Source organism: Barbus barbus, assembly GCF_936440315.1.
Source record: "Barbus barbus genome assembly, chromosome: 13".
Classification (NCBI taxonomy): Eukaryota; Metazoa; Chordata; class Actinopteri; order Cypriniformes; family Cyprinidae; genus Barbus; species Barbus barbus.
In genome coordinates this window covers 5,498,060-5,514,482 of record NC_136741.1, presented here as the reverse complement: position 1 = coordinate 5,514,482, position 16,423 = coordinate 5,498,060, and the positions used below count along the sequence as shown (strand labels likewise).

Here is a 16,423-nt window from a genome sequence, read left to right as displayed (position 1 = left end):
TCATCATTGTCCTGCATTGCATTATTTGTTTTGTACCACAAAAACTACAGAGCTTTGATCACAAAACTAAGCATTTTAATATATTACAAAGACATTACTGGTAGATATAGATTGACAACTGATATTTATGAGCAGTTTGTGTAAGTAGTCTGTTAAACTGTTATAAAGATCTCATGGATTTACATTAGTATAAGCTTTTCGTTTTATCCATATAAATATCGGCAATTGCACAAAATTGTATATATATATCTTTTATTTTGGGCCTTTGAATAAATTTGAGGGGGTTTTTTCTTCAAGTATGAGCTCAATATTCTCACTATATCATACCATATGACCCATAAAAGCCTAATATTTTGGATATTCAAAAACGCATATATAAAAAATAAAAGTTAGCTGTGAGAAGAGCTTTAAAATTCACAATGTGGCAGTCAGTCACTCTTTTTTATTTTTTACTCTGAGATGCTCTGACCAAGAAAAATATACCCCTTTCTAATCATCCGATCATCAGTAATTTCTGAGGACTGTTATTATTGCTTTGGCATAAAATGACATTCTAGAGAATTCTGTGCTTTCAGCTTTGTGGCAGCACTTTGGGGAGGGCTCTGTTCTATTCCAGCACCACAATGCTTCCGTGCGCAAAGCAGAATCCATACAAAAATGATTTACTGAGTCTGTCATGGAGTAACTTCAGTGGGGTTCAGGTTTTGTGCAGGTCAGAGATCACCTTTAGCGTGAATTTGAACCCCGACCAAACATCTGTGCCAGACCTCACTGATGCTCTGTTTTCTCAAGCCTCAACATTGACATGAATTAAAAGTCACAAACCTGATTTCTTAATGACTGAAATGTTAATACATCTATCATTTGATGTGATTTAACAGCATATCAGATTCAGAATGAGCTTTACACATACGAGGAATTATAGTGACAGAAGCTCCACAGTGCAACAGAGAGACAGAAACAGGACAGGACACAGATAATAAAAGAATAATATATAAATAGAAATACACAAATAGGCAATGTACAAAAGAGCAAATTTGAAGAGGCAGAACAGAAGAGAAGTAAAAAGGTGGAACGTTAGTCTAACTAGGAGTGTTTGAAACAAATGCACTTGGTCACATGCATCTGTGTCATTGAGTCAGTAGGAACATGCTTTGGCCACATGCACACAGAACCGCACACCCATCCCTGTATGGGACCTAATATATAGTGGATGAGAGGAAACAGCATCCAGAGGAGGAATCACTCACACAAGGAGACTACAAGGACTAAGCCACTCATTCATTGTGAGTCTTTTTTCCTGCTCTATATAATTATAATGTCACAGTTTAATAACCACAGTTTCTCAGTGATAGGGTTTTTGATACGCTTCCTCTTTTTCTGATGAATTATACCATCAATATGCCACTTTAAAACTATTGCTATCATTGGGAAATTGTGTATGTATATGTGTCTATGTATGCATACTAGCATATTATTATTATTTATTCATTTAGCAGACGCTTTTATCCAAAGCGACTTACAAATGAGGACATTAGAAGCAATCAAAACCAACAAAAGCACACAACATGCAAGTGCTATTACAAGCAGTACACATAAAAAGTTTTTTGTTTCTGTTTTTTAAAGAAAATGAGTAGATAGAATATAGAAAAAAGAAAGCTAGTGTTAGCACACTACAGATATGGCAGAAATAGTACGAGTAGTATGTTAGTGTGCTATGCAGAATTCCACTGCAGTTTTTATACCATCCCATTGGTCAAGCTGGTTAATGGGGTAAAAGAAATCAGCTGTTACTGAAATCAAGGCATGGCTTATTGATGATCAGAATGATATAAAGATAGCACCAAAGCTGTAGATGGTTGTGAGGTGTAGAGAGAGGACTTTCAAAGAGCAAAAGCTGTTGGGGCAGGTGTATTCAGTGTTTTGTGAGATTGCTTGAATTTGATGCTTCAGTTCTTTTTGGTTTTATGTTTGTGAGAGAAGCGAATTGTTAACTATTTGTGTTGGTTTTGGTCTTTTTGTGCAGATGGCGTCACCACTAATGCTGGTGTTTTTAACTGCTCTTCCTGGGGTCCTCTGCTACCAATCCTCATTCATTGACCTGGAAACCAAAGGAAGTGAGTTGGCATTGATATGTGTTAGATACTGGAAACACTTATCAGTTGTTCTAAACATCAATATTAATGATGGCTGTTTGTTACCTTTTTGAGTGCTTAATATATCTGCTCTCTGATTGCCTTCATCAGGTAACAAGTCCTCCATCAGATTCCTGGTTTTGGGGGACTGGGGTGGTCTGCCCCATCCTCCTTATATTACCCCTATAGAGAAGGCCACTGCCCGCATGATGGCCAAAACTGCTTCTCAGATGGGTGCAGACTTCATTTTAGCACTTGGTGACAACTTCTACTATAAGGGTGTCACTGATGTCAATGACCCTAGATTCCAGGTTTGGTTTCTGGAATTTAGATCCCTTCAGTCTTATAAATGAAGGATTTTACCCATTTTACTTAATTGTTTTGGATGGATGGTGTAGAAGAGTTTATGGAAGCTGTGTTGTCTATTCTAAGGGTCCAGTCCTAGCTGTTTCATAAAAGACTCTAAGAAAAGTGAGGATTAAAGTCTAAAACCTGACTTGAAATAACCTAACCAGTCAATCGGGACCAAAGCCGTTTCATAAACGACTATTTAAGTTGACGCAGTCTCACCAATTCGATCCAGGTTCAATGAGTCAAGGTAGTTTGATATGCACTCTTGTTCTTAAGCAGTCCTTGTGTTGATCATGGATCAAATCAATCCACCATGGCAAACAGTGAATATTTGTGCTGTTTAACTGACACGTCAAGGGTATATTTTTCATCTGTAAATGTTAGAAAGCCAAGCAAATCCGTTTTGCTGTCAGGAGTGGGCGATAGGGCTGGGAATCGATTCCATCAGGGGATTCGACTCATTCAGAGCCTTTTTTCAGTTCAACAAAGCTTATCTATCAAAGCCTCTCAAAGGTTGCATCCTACGAAGGCTGGACATTTAATTTCACGAAACTAAAGAAAACGAGTCTGTACTGAGATCATCTGATTTTTAGGATGCAGCCTTCCGTTTGAGAAGCACCTTTCGCCTCATGCTCGCTAAAAGTGATTTAGAAGTCTGATTATTTTCATGATTCGTTCTTTTGCATAGTTTTAATGAACCAGTTTAAAAAGCAATTCAGAGGAACACTTCTATGATAATTCTAAAAGAGAACGTCACGCGCATAGATCAGTGGCCTAGAGCGGATCTGATTGACCGACACCACAAGCTCTATCATTGTTAGTGTTCCGGTTATTTTGTTTCAGTTTACAGTTTGTTAATTTTGTGCAAAGAATGCAGCCCAAGTAAACTCCCATTCAGCTGAACTGTGCAGATTTAGTTCATACACTGTGTCTTGTAAGTGTTTATATGATCGCATTAACTGTAAGTCAAATGTAAGCTGGCTAATACTTCCATACACGCTCAAATGAGTTAAATGTGTTCCTCTTATCAGTTAAAATGTAGTTTTTTTTTTTATGCTTTAAATGGCAATTTTAGGTTATATTTTAATGTTCTAATAACCACAAAAGGTACAGCTGTCTCAATCAGAGTGAAAGTCTGCATGGCTAGAAATCGCTGATCAACTGAATGCGCAAGATGGACAGCAACTGTTAAAATGTTTTATCTTAAAGTCATTAGCTTACATTTTGGGCACAATACAGTTGGTTATAGCCTTTATTTATTATTATTATTATTATTATTAGTCCAAAAATAAAGTATACAGAACATACTCAAGTCAGCTTATTGATTGTGAGAGTCAGTGGTAATATCAATGTGTTCCTATTGGTCCGGGTTCGAGGAGCTTAGCTTAGCCTGACAGTTAGCCTGCTCTAGATCGGGTTAGTTTCTCAGCATAAGTTGCCACAGTGACTGAGCTTGAGCTATAGTCATTTTGCTTTTCGGGAAACCAAATCAAGTGAAAATGTCAGTTACTGAAATAAGCCTGGCTTATTTGGTAGTTTAATGAAACCGCTCCATGAGGGCCAGTATTCTGCAGAGTTTAGTTTCAACCAGCTCCAAAACACTTGCCTGAAAGTGTTTTGTAAGACTTTAATTAAACACCTGAGCCAAAGTAATCAGAGTTGGCGCTAAACTCTTCAGGACGCAGTGGCAGTCTAGAAACTGGGTTGGACACCCCTAAACTAGTCCCTTTCACCTAATGTAGGCCGTGGTCCTGTCATTCTCTTTGTAGGTCACGTTTGAAGACGTCTACACTCAGGATTCTCTCAATATTCCGTGGTATGTCATTGCTGGCAATCACGACCATGCAGGAAACGTCCTTGCTCAAATTGAGTACAGCCAGAAGTCAAAGAGATGGTATGTAAGCCAATGTGTCTAGGCCTCCATGTCTAATTGAGTTTGGTTTCCTGGTTCTTAAACTCATTTGCAATGTGATTCTGTCAGTGCAGCTTTTCCCAGTGTGTGGACTTGGCAGATGCCCTGTTCTTTTCCAAAAAGGCTGTTTTTAACATTTATTTCCATCTTTAAGGAACTTCCCCTACTATTATTATGAGCTGAACTTCCGCGTTCCTCGAACGGACAGCACTCTGACCATCATCATGCTGGACACGGTGTTGCTGTGTGGAAACTCTGATGACTTCCTTGACCAGCAGCCCAAAGCTCCCTGGAGTGGTGTTCAGGTCAACAAACAGCTGCTATGGCTTCAGCAACGCTTGGCAGAGTCTAAAGCTGATTATCTCCTGGTGGCTGGCCATTATCCAGTATGGTCCATATCAGAGCATGGGCCAACCGACTGTCTGCTGAAGAATTTGAGACCACTGCTTAAGAAGTATAAGGCCACTGCTTACCTGTGTGGCCATGATCACAATCTACAAGTAGGTCTTCAAGCCTTTTGATAAGGTTCAGTTTGGGTTGATTTTGTATTTGATCTTTTTTCCTCTTTGCCGTTTTTCAGTACATCAAGGAGTCTGGTATCGGTTATGTGGTCAGTGGAGCTGGTAACTTTATGGATCCCAATGTACGGCACCGCAACCGGGTTCCTCGAGGCTACCTGAAGTTTTTCAATGGTGATGCCAGCTCCTTGGGTGGTTTTGCCCATGTGGAGGTTAACAAGAAAGAGATGACCGTTACTTTTATACAGGCTAGAGGAACCTCTCTTTACAGGGCTGTTCTTAAAAAGCGTAACCATCTTTCCAGAGTGGATGACTATGTTTGAAGTTCTTATCCAGTTTTAATGTGATTTTGGGAAGTTGACCCAGGTCTTTTAGAGATGTGTTCAAGATTGGAGAAAAGCGCTCTTTAAATCCTTAAATATTTATAGATTAGACCTTGTTTTTAAATTGTTTAACCAATAAATGTTTGGTACGCTATGTTGAACCTGTAAGTGTTAAATGATCATTAAAGAACTCCTTTTAAACCACTCTTGTGGTCTGTTAAGTCTGCTTCTCAGCGGTTCGCAACTGGACTTCTGATGCTTGTTGCAACGATTGACCCTTTGCAGGGAGTCTTTGACTTTGACCAGTCATGACGCTGAATTCGCCGTTTGTCCAACAAACCAAACTGGAGTACATTAACGTCAACTTGAAAAATAGTTTGATTCCTTTACACTGACACAAGATGCCTTCTGATGTGCTTTAAACATGGGGTAACTAATACTGCGGTGGACTAAAATGGGGCATTTTTTGTTAGACTTTAATGCGCAAATAGTTTGTCACACAACCTGCTTCTCATTTCTCCCACAAAGTTGGGCAATTGCCAGTCCTAACTGACTTGACTGTATTTGACACCATCCTTGACCCAATGTTCCTATAGCATGAGCCAGACAGAACTAGAGCTGGACAGATGTTGACCGCATTAATGGTCTTCCGTGACCAATCCTCTTCCCTTTTATTAAATATTAACAAATGTAATGCTGTACTTTCACCATTGAGCCAGACTAAATTAAAATAAACCTGTTGATCAAGTCAACCTTTATTTTGGATTTCATTATTGGTTTGGTTTTATTCAATAAACCGTGCTGTTTTCACACATCTGCAATATTAATTTGTGTTGTGTGCGTAGATGTTTGAAACCCAGAACTTCTCAAACTACAATTTAGCCCTAACAGATGTAGAGATTTAACAGTGTAATGGTGCTTAAAGAATGGTGTGAATGTAAACATGATTTAATCTGATGAATCCCAGCCATCACATAATATCCTTGGCAGTCAGGATGCAGGCTCTAATCCTTTCTGCACATGCTGTGTCTCTGTCCTCAATTCAATCTGGTCTAATCTAAATGTCCTAATCCCTGATTTAACAGCTAGCAAATCTTACTGTGTGCAGGGGCTACTTTTAATTTTGCTTTTACAATTATGTAAAGCCTTGCAAGGGGTATGAAAGAAACACAGTTTTGGTGCATAAGGTATGTTTCCACTCCTACAATCTGCATCCAGACCAAAAAAATGACATTTTTACATTTTTTTTTTTTTTTGTAAAACTAAATTTGTTTTCCAAACTATGTCAGATCTTCCCATTTGACTCTTAAAACATTCATGATGTCTATGTTGCGTACTTTTCACTTTTCAAAATGTATAGCTTTTTGTTCTTGGTTATACCAAACTGCCATTACTGCCTTGAAGTGTGGCAGACAACCAGGACAGTTTGCAGTTTTATGTGGATATCTAGTATTCGTGTAATACTAAGCCTTCTCTACCTACCTGCAGCGAGATTTCTTGCCTGCCGGTATCTAATAGGTTTATTTGTTCTATTTACAGTGCCCAAACCATTATATTGCTTTAGAATTATCACCAACCCCCACTTATGTTACATTTAATTCCTCTATTATATTCCTCTCCAAAAACAATAAACATTCTTTTAGTCCCGGTGTGAAATCAACGTCCTGTTTCGTAACAGAAAGTCATGTTTTGATTTGAAACCCCATAACATTTTCCTGAGATTCTGATGTATGACACACAATTTAAAAAATTTGATTTAAATGATAATTACAAAATATTATCATATTTCCAGAACAGTGCCAATAAATTAATTTCAGACATTTTTGAAGACCAAGGAGAGGGAGTGGTCATGGTGAAACGCTGAAAAGCCCTGAATGTGCTCTGTACAGGACATCCGGACTTAAAACTGTGGCATGTATAGCAAATATAATGTCCTCATGAGGCTGCAGGGTCTTAAGAGGTTCGTTTAAGTTCACGTTTTAGTCATTTTGTTGTGTTCAAGTCATTTTCATTATTTTTTTAGTATGTTGTTGTAGTTTTTATTACTTATTTTTTTATTTTAGCACAACTTAGACTAAAAAAAAAATGAGAAATATTTGTATATTATTTTTAATTTAGCTATAATCACCCTAGTAAATACTATAAACTAAATGCAGGATTATTAAAAAGAGTATTAGAGGAAATGTATTTATGCTGAGAGTCTGGGTAGTCAATATACATTTCTTTTTTTCCCTAATGATTTGGTAAATACTACAGCTTAATATAGAATTATTGGTTATTAAATATTGTTTGATAAATACTGTCTGATGTCAAGCAACATTTCCCAAAACATTATTAAAATGTACATCGTTACAAAAACTATAAATGTTTAACTGTTCAGTAACATAACCACAGATGCATATAAAACACTCAAAAACAAACAAATGAGATTTTATTCAGAATGAATGCACAGATTCACAAGATACCGATGTTCCATTTGTTTTCAGGACTCAATGAATACCACAAAATGTATCATTGCCAATGATCAGCGGGTCAATCTAAAGTGCAAGCAGCATCCCTGGCATCCTTGACTAAAAACCTGTTTTTAACAGCAATTTGAAACCACTAAAATGAATTATCTTTCATCATTAAGTTTTAAGTGATTATTGTGCATCAGTGACTTTCAATGAATTAATTTTATCACAAGATAAAATTGTTTCTTAATGCAACTGTCTTTGTAACTTGACATTTTAATTCATGTCAATCCAGTACCCTAGAGAGAAGATCCCATTGAAGATTTGTACAAGCAGACTTTAGTGAGTTTGGACCCATTACTAACCGAAGGATTTGAGAGCATACAAGAGACATGAATGGATGGATGTTGATAAAGTATTTCCCTCATTGCAGAAAAAGTCCATTATACCCACATTCCGAGAGAAAAATGGGTTTAATTTCCAACAGTAAAAGACTGGAGTCCAGTGATGGCTCTGCCCAAGATCAAAGCATGGATGTCATGAGTGCCTGTGAAAAGGAAGAAAATGATTTTAAGCTTTTTGTATGGTTCAGATTAAACTGAAAATCTCTACATCAGTGTTTAAACAAGAATGATTAATTATCACTGCCTTAGCGCACTGCATATAAAGTCTGTACTGACCTCTGCTGGCTACAGTTTGCATGTAAAATGAAACAAACATTTTTTCCTCCTTGTACCTTCATATGTGTTGACGGCCTCTAGGTTCATGACATGACGTATGATGTGGTATTCGTCTGCTATGCCGTTTCCTCCCAGCATGTCTCTGGCCTGCCTGGCGATGTCCAGGGCTTTCCCACATGAGTTCCTTTTCAGCATGGAGATCATCTCTGGTGTGTATCTTTCGGAGAAATGTATTAACAAATTCAATGAGCTACAGGATTCTTTGGTAATGAGGCAGCTGGGGTTTGATCTGACAAGGCTCATGGGTATTAGATTGTAATAATAACGTTTCTGTGAGCTCTGAACTCCTCCAAATGTTTTGCATAAACACCTTAAACTAATACCTAAAACTGAGAAAAACTTTGTTAACGACTCACTTCTTTTGGTCAATGAGTCTGCCCAGCTGTAAACAGGACTGCAGGCCGATTGTAATCTCTGTCAGCATATCTGCCATCTTCTTCTGTATCAGCTGGTTTCTGGCCAGAGGGACTCCAAACTGAATTCTACATGGTAAAATCAATTGCAAAATTAAATGTAACAATCACATGTTACATGTACTTAATAACAGTAAATAATGCATGATTAAAAGCAACTAACCCTAAACCAAAACCTAACCCTATCGCAAGTAGTTCATTAATAATAGCACTGTACTCAGTATTGTAATCACTGTAATGACACTTTTCATATATTTTACATTTCATATTTTATTTAGATTTTTAAATGTGACTTGTGTTACTTTACTAAAAAGCAGTAAGTGGTCACTTTGTCTTTATTATTATTTGTTGTGTTTATTTTGGAGTAAACTATTTGTTTGTACTTTATAATAAATGTTCTATTCAAATTAAGTCTTTGGTGGGAGGGAAAAAAGTGGAGCTTTATAGTTTCAGTGTTGTTATAGTTAACTAAAACCATAAAACATTTTGTCACTTGAAATAAAATAAAACAAAAATAACTAAAACTGAAATAAAAATGAATGAAAACTATCTAGGCATTTTTTTTTTTTTTTTACAAAAACAACAAAATTACTAAAACTTTAAAATTAAAATTAAAACAGAGAAAAATTAAAACTAATCCAAAACATGAATAAAAACTATAATAGTATCTCAGTGACACCCTATATGGAATATCATCAAAACTTGGAAAAATATTGAGATACAAATGTTGTTACATCACCTAGTCCTATATGACATGCTTGTCACTGTCAATTTTTATTAGGCAGATTAATTATTATGCATAAATGGAATATTTTTTATTAATTTGTCTAACTTATTTGTCTAAATAACTTCAGGACTATTAAAATTAAATGCAAAAAAGGTCATCAATTGGTGACTAGTTAAAATACCCAAAATGTTTTTTTTCCTTACACATACACACACACACACACACAAAACAACTAGTACTAATATATGCATGTTAAATGTTAAACTGATAACCTGATGCTAAACCGCTCACCTGTCCAGGGTGTACTGGCGGGCAGCGTGGAAACAGAATTCTGCAGCACCCAGAGCACCCCACGCGATGCCATAACGGGCGTTATTCAGGCAGCCAAAGGGACCCTACAGAAATCAACGTTAAATTAAATGTCTAAAGAGTGACCATGTTACTATATTTCCGCTTGTAATTTCAGTGATTCTATCAGTCATCTGGGCTGGTATGAGTTTTAGGCAGTTGTCAGGAGTACTAGTGATGGATGCCTTCATTAGTACACACCATTAATGACAGTGACAAACATACTCACAGCAAGGCCAGACACATGAGGCAGCAGGTTTTCCTCTGGCACTTCAACCTCGTCCATTAGGATCATCCCGGTGGCCGAGGCCCTGAGGGAGAACTTGCCCTCTATCTTTGGGGTGCTCAGGCCATCCATTCCTCTCTCCAGGATAAATCCTCTCACTCTGCCATCCTCACATTTGGCCCACACCACACAGATATCAGCGTATGGGGAGTTGGTGATCCTGCTCACAGAAAAAAAAAAGTGTTTGTGTAAGCACTTATCATAACTCATCTGTGCTGTGTGTTCAAGATTGATGTGTATAACCCAGGGTTATTATAGCTGTGATTTTAGTTCTAATTTGTGCTTGCAATTTAGTTTAGTTCTTGCCAAAATCATGATACTTTAGACTAAGTAAAAAAACTAAAACTCTAATCTGTTACAACACAATGTATTCGTTTTTGGTTTAGTCAAACATTGATGTTATATTAATCAAATATATTGCCTTTCCCAAAGACAAAAACATTCAAACAAACTAAAAATATTATTTATTTGATGCTTATTATATTATCCTTAGACATAAGCCAAAACGTTACTTAATATAGGCCAATATAACCTTTTTTGGTGGATGAAAAATAATAATTCACCAAATCAAAAAAGTTCAATTAGATCAAATAAAAAACATTTCTGTGGTTTACTTAAAAATTACTGAGCACAACTTTAAAAGACCTTATATTTATTGTGATGTCTTTTTAAAATATATCATATTTTGTTATGTGGTAACAAAATAAATAAATAATAAACAAATACATACATACAAACAATACAAAACCCACAATCATTTCTGAAGTCAGTAAAGGGAGCATGTGTTCTGCACATTAACACAAGTGAAATGTGTCAAGTGAAAATACTAATTAAAATTACTTTTGATAGTTTCTATGGGGAGAGATTTTTTTTTAAACAATCTAAAAGCAGTTTTTTTTTATTAGAACAATTTAAAAATATACTTAAAATTAATTACACAGTTGTTTCACTTTTTCAGGATAGTTTGTTTTATTGTTTCAGCTTAATTTTTTTTTTTTTTTGTGCACACTGCGGTACTACTGTGGCTTTAGATAAAGTATTTGCTAAATTATTCAATGTAACTGTAAATTTAAAATCTGCTCAGACAGAAACAGCTCTGACGTCAAGCCAGATTCATGTTGTATACTTAAGTAAACAGATGGTCAGCAGATTTCAGTGTCCTCCTAAACCAGCCAGGGACAAACACCCCGTAGAGGGTGAAGTTACAAAATCTAAATATGGACGTAGGTACAGGGCCCTCAGATGATATCTCAAACCCACATTATATTAGGTGGCCTTAACTAATATGTACTGACATTTAAATTCATAATTTGATACAATGCACTTATTGTGTACGCACATGGTCTTACATTGTACTTCTATTTTTAAACATACCTATATGTAATTACATCTGTAATTAATTTCTTTAGCTAGCTGGTACTAATTTTAAACCTGTTTCGGAACAATTTTTGAGCTTGAAGTACTAAAACATTTAAAACTAAAACTGAAATAAAAATGTATGACAACTATATAGACATATTAAACTAATAAGAATGACACAACCAAATTACTAAAACTTAATGAAAACGGAAAACATAATTTCAACATATTAATAAAAAATATAATGTATATTACTTTGCTGACTTGATAACACAAATTCAATTCTGTGACACGTATTTGTTCCTGTCGAAAAGCTCTTTTTAATGTCAAGCCTATTTTTGACATTATACATTAATTATTGAGAGTCCAACTATGTGAGCTATTCAGGATCACTAACCATGTTTTTGCCCCACTGATGGTATATGTCCTGCTGGAGGGGTTGTATTTGGCTTTGGTCTCCATGCCACTAGGATCACTCCCATGGTTTGGTTCTGTAAGTCCAAAACAGCCCAGAATCTCTCCACGAGCTGGAAAGAATGAAACACACATAATATGGGGCAATTAATGAATGTGGGGACAGTTTTAATGAACTTCCTAGTTATTTGTAAATACTGAATAATTGGGATTTGCCAAATTCATCATTTTCCTAGCCAACTAGTGGAATGTATAAATGAATATTTTTCAAATAGTCTGATATTAATATTAAAATGACAGATTTTCCATGGGACTTTGAGGTATGTCAATATTTTTACAGCAGTTCAGTGCACTGACATCATGCAGTTTAGGCAGTTGACTAACCCAGTTTAGGCAGGTATTTCTGCTTCTGTGCTTCTGTTCCATATGCGTTGATAGGGTGCATGACTAGTGAGGACTGGACACTCATAACTGAACGGTAGCCACTGTCCACTCTCTCCACCTCCCTGGCGATCAGACCGTATGCCACGTAACTAGTGCCCGCGCAGCCATATCCTTCAACACAAAAGGTCCAAAAATATCAGACAATGTACATTACACATCAGTGTCATGGACAACAGAATCAGAGTCACTTTGAAGCTGTACATATAAGATTTGATGTTAAACGAGGCTGTGGTTTGTATATATTTTCACTTTCAGGAGGATGATTCTTGTACAGTCTCAATGGCAGCCATTTTAAAGTCTGAGTTTACCTTGAATCGTAGGCCCAAGGACACCAAGCTCTCCCATTTCATTTACAATCTCCCGATGGAAATCTGAAAATTCAGAGCCACAGATCTCAATTTATAGGGGCCAACAAACTTTTAGTAATTTTCAAATTTGATTCAAATAAAAAAATACAATTAAATTAAATGATTTAAGACCTGTGGTAAGAATTAAAGTGTTAGTTCACCCACAAATCTAAGTTGTTATCATTTACCCACCCTCACGTTGTTCCAAACTTGCATGAATTTCTTTCTTCTGTTGAGATCTCGAAAAGATATTTTGAAGAATGCTGGTAAATGAACAATTGCTGGTAGCCATCGATTTCCATAGTATGGAAGAAATTACTATGGAAGTCAATGGCTACCATCAACTGTTTGGTTACCAACGTTCTTCAAAATACCTTTTGTGATCAACAACAACAAAAAAAAACTCAAACAGGTTACATTTTACATTTACATTTACATTTAGGTTGGGTTACATTTACAGGTTAGGAACAAGTGAGGGTGAGAAATTTCATTTATGGGCGAACTATCGCTTTAATCATGCATGAAGGTTGCTGACCCCCGTTCTAACACATCAGATGTGACTAGCTGTTCCACTTACGTTCATTCCTGTTGGCCATGAGGATACGGGGCATTAGCTTCTCCTGGCAGTATGTGCGGAAACTGTCTCTGATCATGATCTCCTCCTCTGTGAGCTGTCCTTCCAGATCCAGCGCATCACGCCAGTTAAACTGCACCTTAGCTAGAAATCAAAAAGCTTTTTAGTTTCAGCTCAAATACAGTACATGATGTCAAATTCGAACATTACAATCTGATGATATTAAACAAATATATTTACGTGTTTTTACTGCTTTTTTCACTTGCTCATCTCTCTCTGAAAAACAAGATAATTGGAGATTTGGTTATTAGAACAATTAGTTGCCAAGCTTTAACATGAAAACGCATAAATTCTGATGTAATTTGATCAAGTTTTAATGTATAAAGCCAAAGCAATGTTTAGTTTAGAGATATTATATATATATTTTTTTTAAATATACTGATGATCATTCAATGCATGTACACATCACCAAACTATGCCACTGGTCATTAGTTTAAAAAGTGAAATAAATGTTTTTTTTGCTACTTTTCTTGCCCGACTGATATGACCATTCAAAGTTATGGTTATGTTATGGTGAATTAGTGATGTAACCGTATGCTGCAGGTGCTGAAGTGCCCTGGGCCCTTGACACAGAGATCAGAGAGCATCTCTGGGAGATCACCAGCAGGCGTGATAAAGCTGTTCTCAATGCCATGGTGTATTCAAACCTGGAAAAATAAATGTAACAATATGCGTTACCAATATTTTTACTTACACAAGTTTATTTTACAGTCACTTTCATTTCCTGTGGTAATTCCTTCCTGTATGGTGGTTTTTACTTTCCATTTTTCGACGTTTTGTAAGCTTCACAAAACATATTTTGTGAAGCTTATATCTCATGTTATTATTTCACGAATACTGTCAAATGTAATTTTATGAGTGTTCTTAACAATTGTAACTTGTATCTGTTATAATACCATTCAAAACGTGAGTTGTTACTGTAAGTTAGGTGTCAGTTATTATTTTCCCATTATTAAGGTTATTTTCTACTGTATGTTACATAACTGGAATTACACAACGAAATTGCAACCCATATCAGACACAAACACAGATTTCCAAATCCACATCATTTGTATTTGAGATGTAAAACATGTAGTTATAAACAGCTTTTCTATTCGCCATGCAGTCATACTGGAAAATGTATTTAAAATACACTACCTTCAGCGCCTCGATCAGATGATTTCCCTGTCTTCTGTAACACTATTTATATTCAGAGCAGAGCTGTTAAATACTGGAGCAGCGAATCCTCCATCTTTTGTGAGGTATGTTTCGTAATGCCTTTGACTCTGTGTAGCTCCCATAAATAAATATCTTTATAAAACGTCACTAATTATTTAACACTACATAATTACATGCACCACTTATTATATGAACTAAAAATCGCTAATATTGAATTTTGACAGTTTAAATTTTAAATTTAAATTAAGTTTGTCTGATCATGCCACATTCAAAATGGCGGATGGGAAGGTCTGAAATCAAAGGCGTTTTCCGGCATCGCGCGCTCTGATTGGATGATTAGAAGAGGCGTGTGCGCGGAGAGGAATTTTGAAAGTGCTTTGCTCTGTTGTAACATAAAATGACTGCTGGGTCGGTGTCCTCATTAATATTTCTGTTATTAATATATTTTCATGTCGTGCACGTGCATAATTACAGGTGGCTATATTTCAAAACTAGATGAAATTGATGCATAATAAGTTTTTTGCAAAGATCCAGTTGGTTTTAATCTACAGCATGAAACAGAATGACATAGGTCTTTGTAACTATGCTATGTCTGTGTGTGACGATGTTTAATTGCATTACCTAAAATACAAATTAGGCTACTTTTGAAACTTCTGAAAATGGGTATTTTGTTATTATGTTTTTATTAATCAGCACATTAATCAGAGCGTTTTTTATAATTATGTAAATAAATATATAAATAGCCTACATGCATGCATAAATAAATGTTCTGATACAAACTATAGTGTTCTTTTATACCCACCTGGGGGCGACATACTTTTTCAATTAGTCAAGTTTGTGCATTTTAAAATTATGTATGATATTTATCCTGCTAAGGAATTTCTGAGAGTAAGATTTAATGTAGCCTAGATTGTAACATTTCTGTAATAATGATGTAGAAACTGTTGGTCTTCATTATAATGGTTCATTCATTTTGGACTGAAGTAGGTAATTACATAAAACAGTCTATTATTTGGGACATGGTGCAATTTGGAGTACATTTTGAGGACAAAAGTGTACTTGTTCTTATATTAAAATACTTTATTCACAAATGTAAAGTTTTGAAAACAGCACCCAAGTTTGATATCTTTAAAAAAGGAGCTAGCCATGTATACAGAGGTCTTAGAAATTATGAAATTGATTGAATTGTTTGAATGAATGTATTTAATTTAATTTTGATTTATTTCTTGTAGGTGTTTTGTTTCTCTGTTATAGTATGATTTAATATGAATATTAAAGTTGTACTTATGTTAGCCTATAATGTTTCATGTGGAAATACAAAAACATGTTTTATGTATATATATTTTTTAATCAAATTTTAAAATGCTCTCAAAATGTAAACTTTATAATCTTAGATTTTTATTTCTGTAGTTATATATACAATCTTTAATGTGGTATTAAAATGTTTTTTAAGGGGTCTTGTAACAGAAATTGCACAACTTTGTCACCTGGTGTGAAACTCGATACTGTTTATTGCATTATTCATGATAATCAGAGAGTATCCGATTTGGCAAGTATTGTTAAAACATTCATTTAATTAGTATTTCTAGGTACTGTCCTGTTATTCCGCCAAACTGCGTGCATTTGCGCTTTTTCTCATGCCAAAAGTATTTGTTAGAGACAAATGTTGCATTCTGACACAATTTATCATTATCATATAGAATGCAGAGTACGTTCATATTTAAAAAACTTGTTAATTGTGAGACGAATGAGTATTTTATCAATTGTGTGAATAATCTAGAATAATCAAAATTGTGATTTCTTGTACGCCAAACGGTGGCGAGTTTCAGCGAAGGAGCGTTTATGTTTGATTGGCTGCGAC

The 16,423-nt window shown here is 35.6% G+C and overlaps 2 protein-coding genes across 2 annotated transcripts; one reads left to right on the top strand and one right to left on the bottom strand.

Annotated features, from left to right (window-relative positions):
• The first annotated feature begins 1,052 nt into the window (after nucleotides 1–1,052).
• On the top strand, nucleotides 1,053–5,989 carry LOC306879373 (tartrate-resistant acid phosphatase type 5-like). Its single transcript, XM_079432247.1, has 6 exons — nucleotides 1,053–1,286; nucleotides 2,027–2,117; nucleotides 2,247–2,446; nucleotides 4,256–4,380; nucleotides 4,553–4,898; nucleotides 4,979–5,989. Exons 2-6 carry the CDS (start codon nucleotides 2,027–2,029, stop codon nucleotides 5,237–5,239), a joined length of 1,023 nt encoding a protein of 340 aa, XP_079288373.1. The 5' UTR covers nucleotides 1,053–1,286; the 3' UTR covers nucleotides 5,240–5,989.
• Nucleotides 5,990–7,641: 1,652 nt separating this feature from the next.
• On the bottom strand, nucleotides 7,642–14,847 carry gcdha (glutaryl-CoA dehydrogenase a). Its single transcript, XM_079432236.1, has 12 exons — nucleotides 14,542–14,847; nucleotides 13,936–14,051; nucleotides 13,585–13,620; nucleotides 13,348–13,488; nucleotides 12,732–12,794; nucleotides 12,364–12,534; nucleotides 11,963–12,092; nucleotides 10,150–10,366; nucleotides 9,864–9,967; nucleotides 8,789–8,914; nucleotides 8,429–8,589; nucleotides 7,642–8,239 (listed from the first exon to the last, which is right to left on the bottom strand). Exons 2-12 carry the CDS (start codon nucleotides 14,036–14,038, stop codon nucleotides 8,166–8,168), a joined length of 1,326 nt encoding a protein of 441 aa, XP_079288362.1. The 5' UTR covers nucleotides 14,039–14,051; nucleotides 14,542–14,847; the 3' UTR covers nucleotides 7,642–8,165.
• Nucleotides 14,848–16,423: the final 1,576 nt, after the last annotated feature.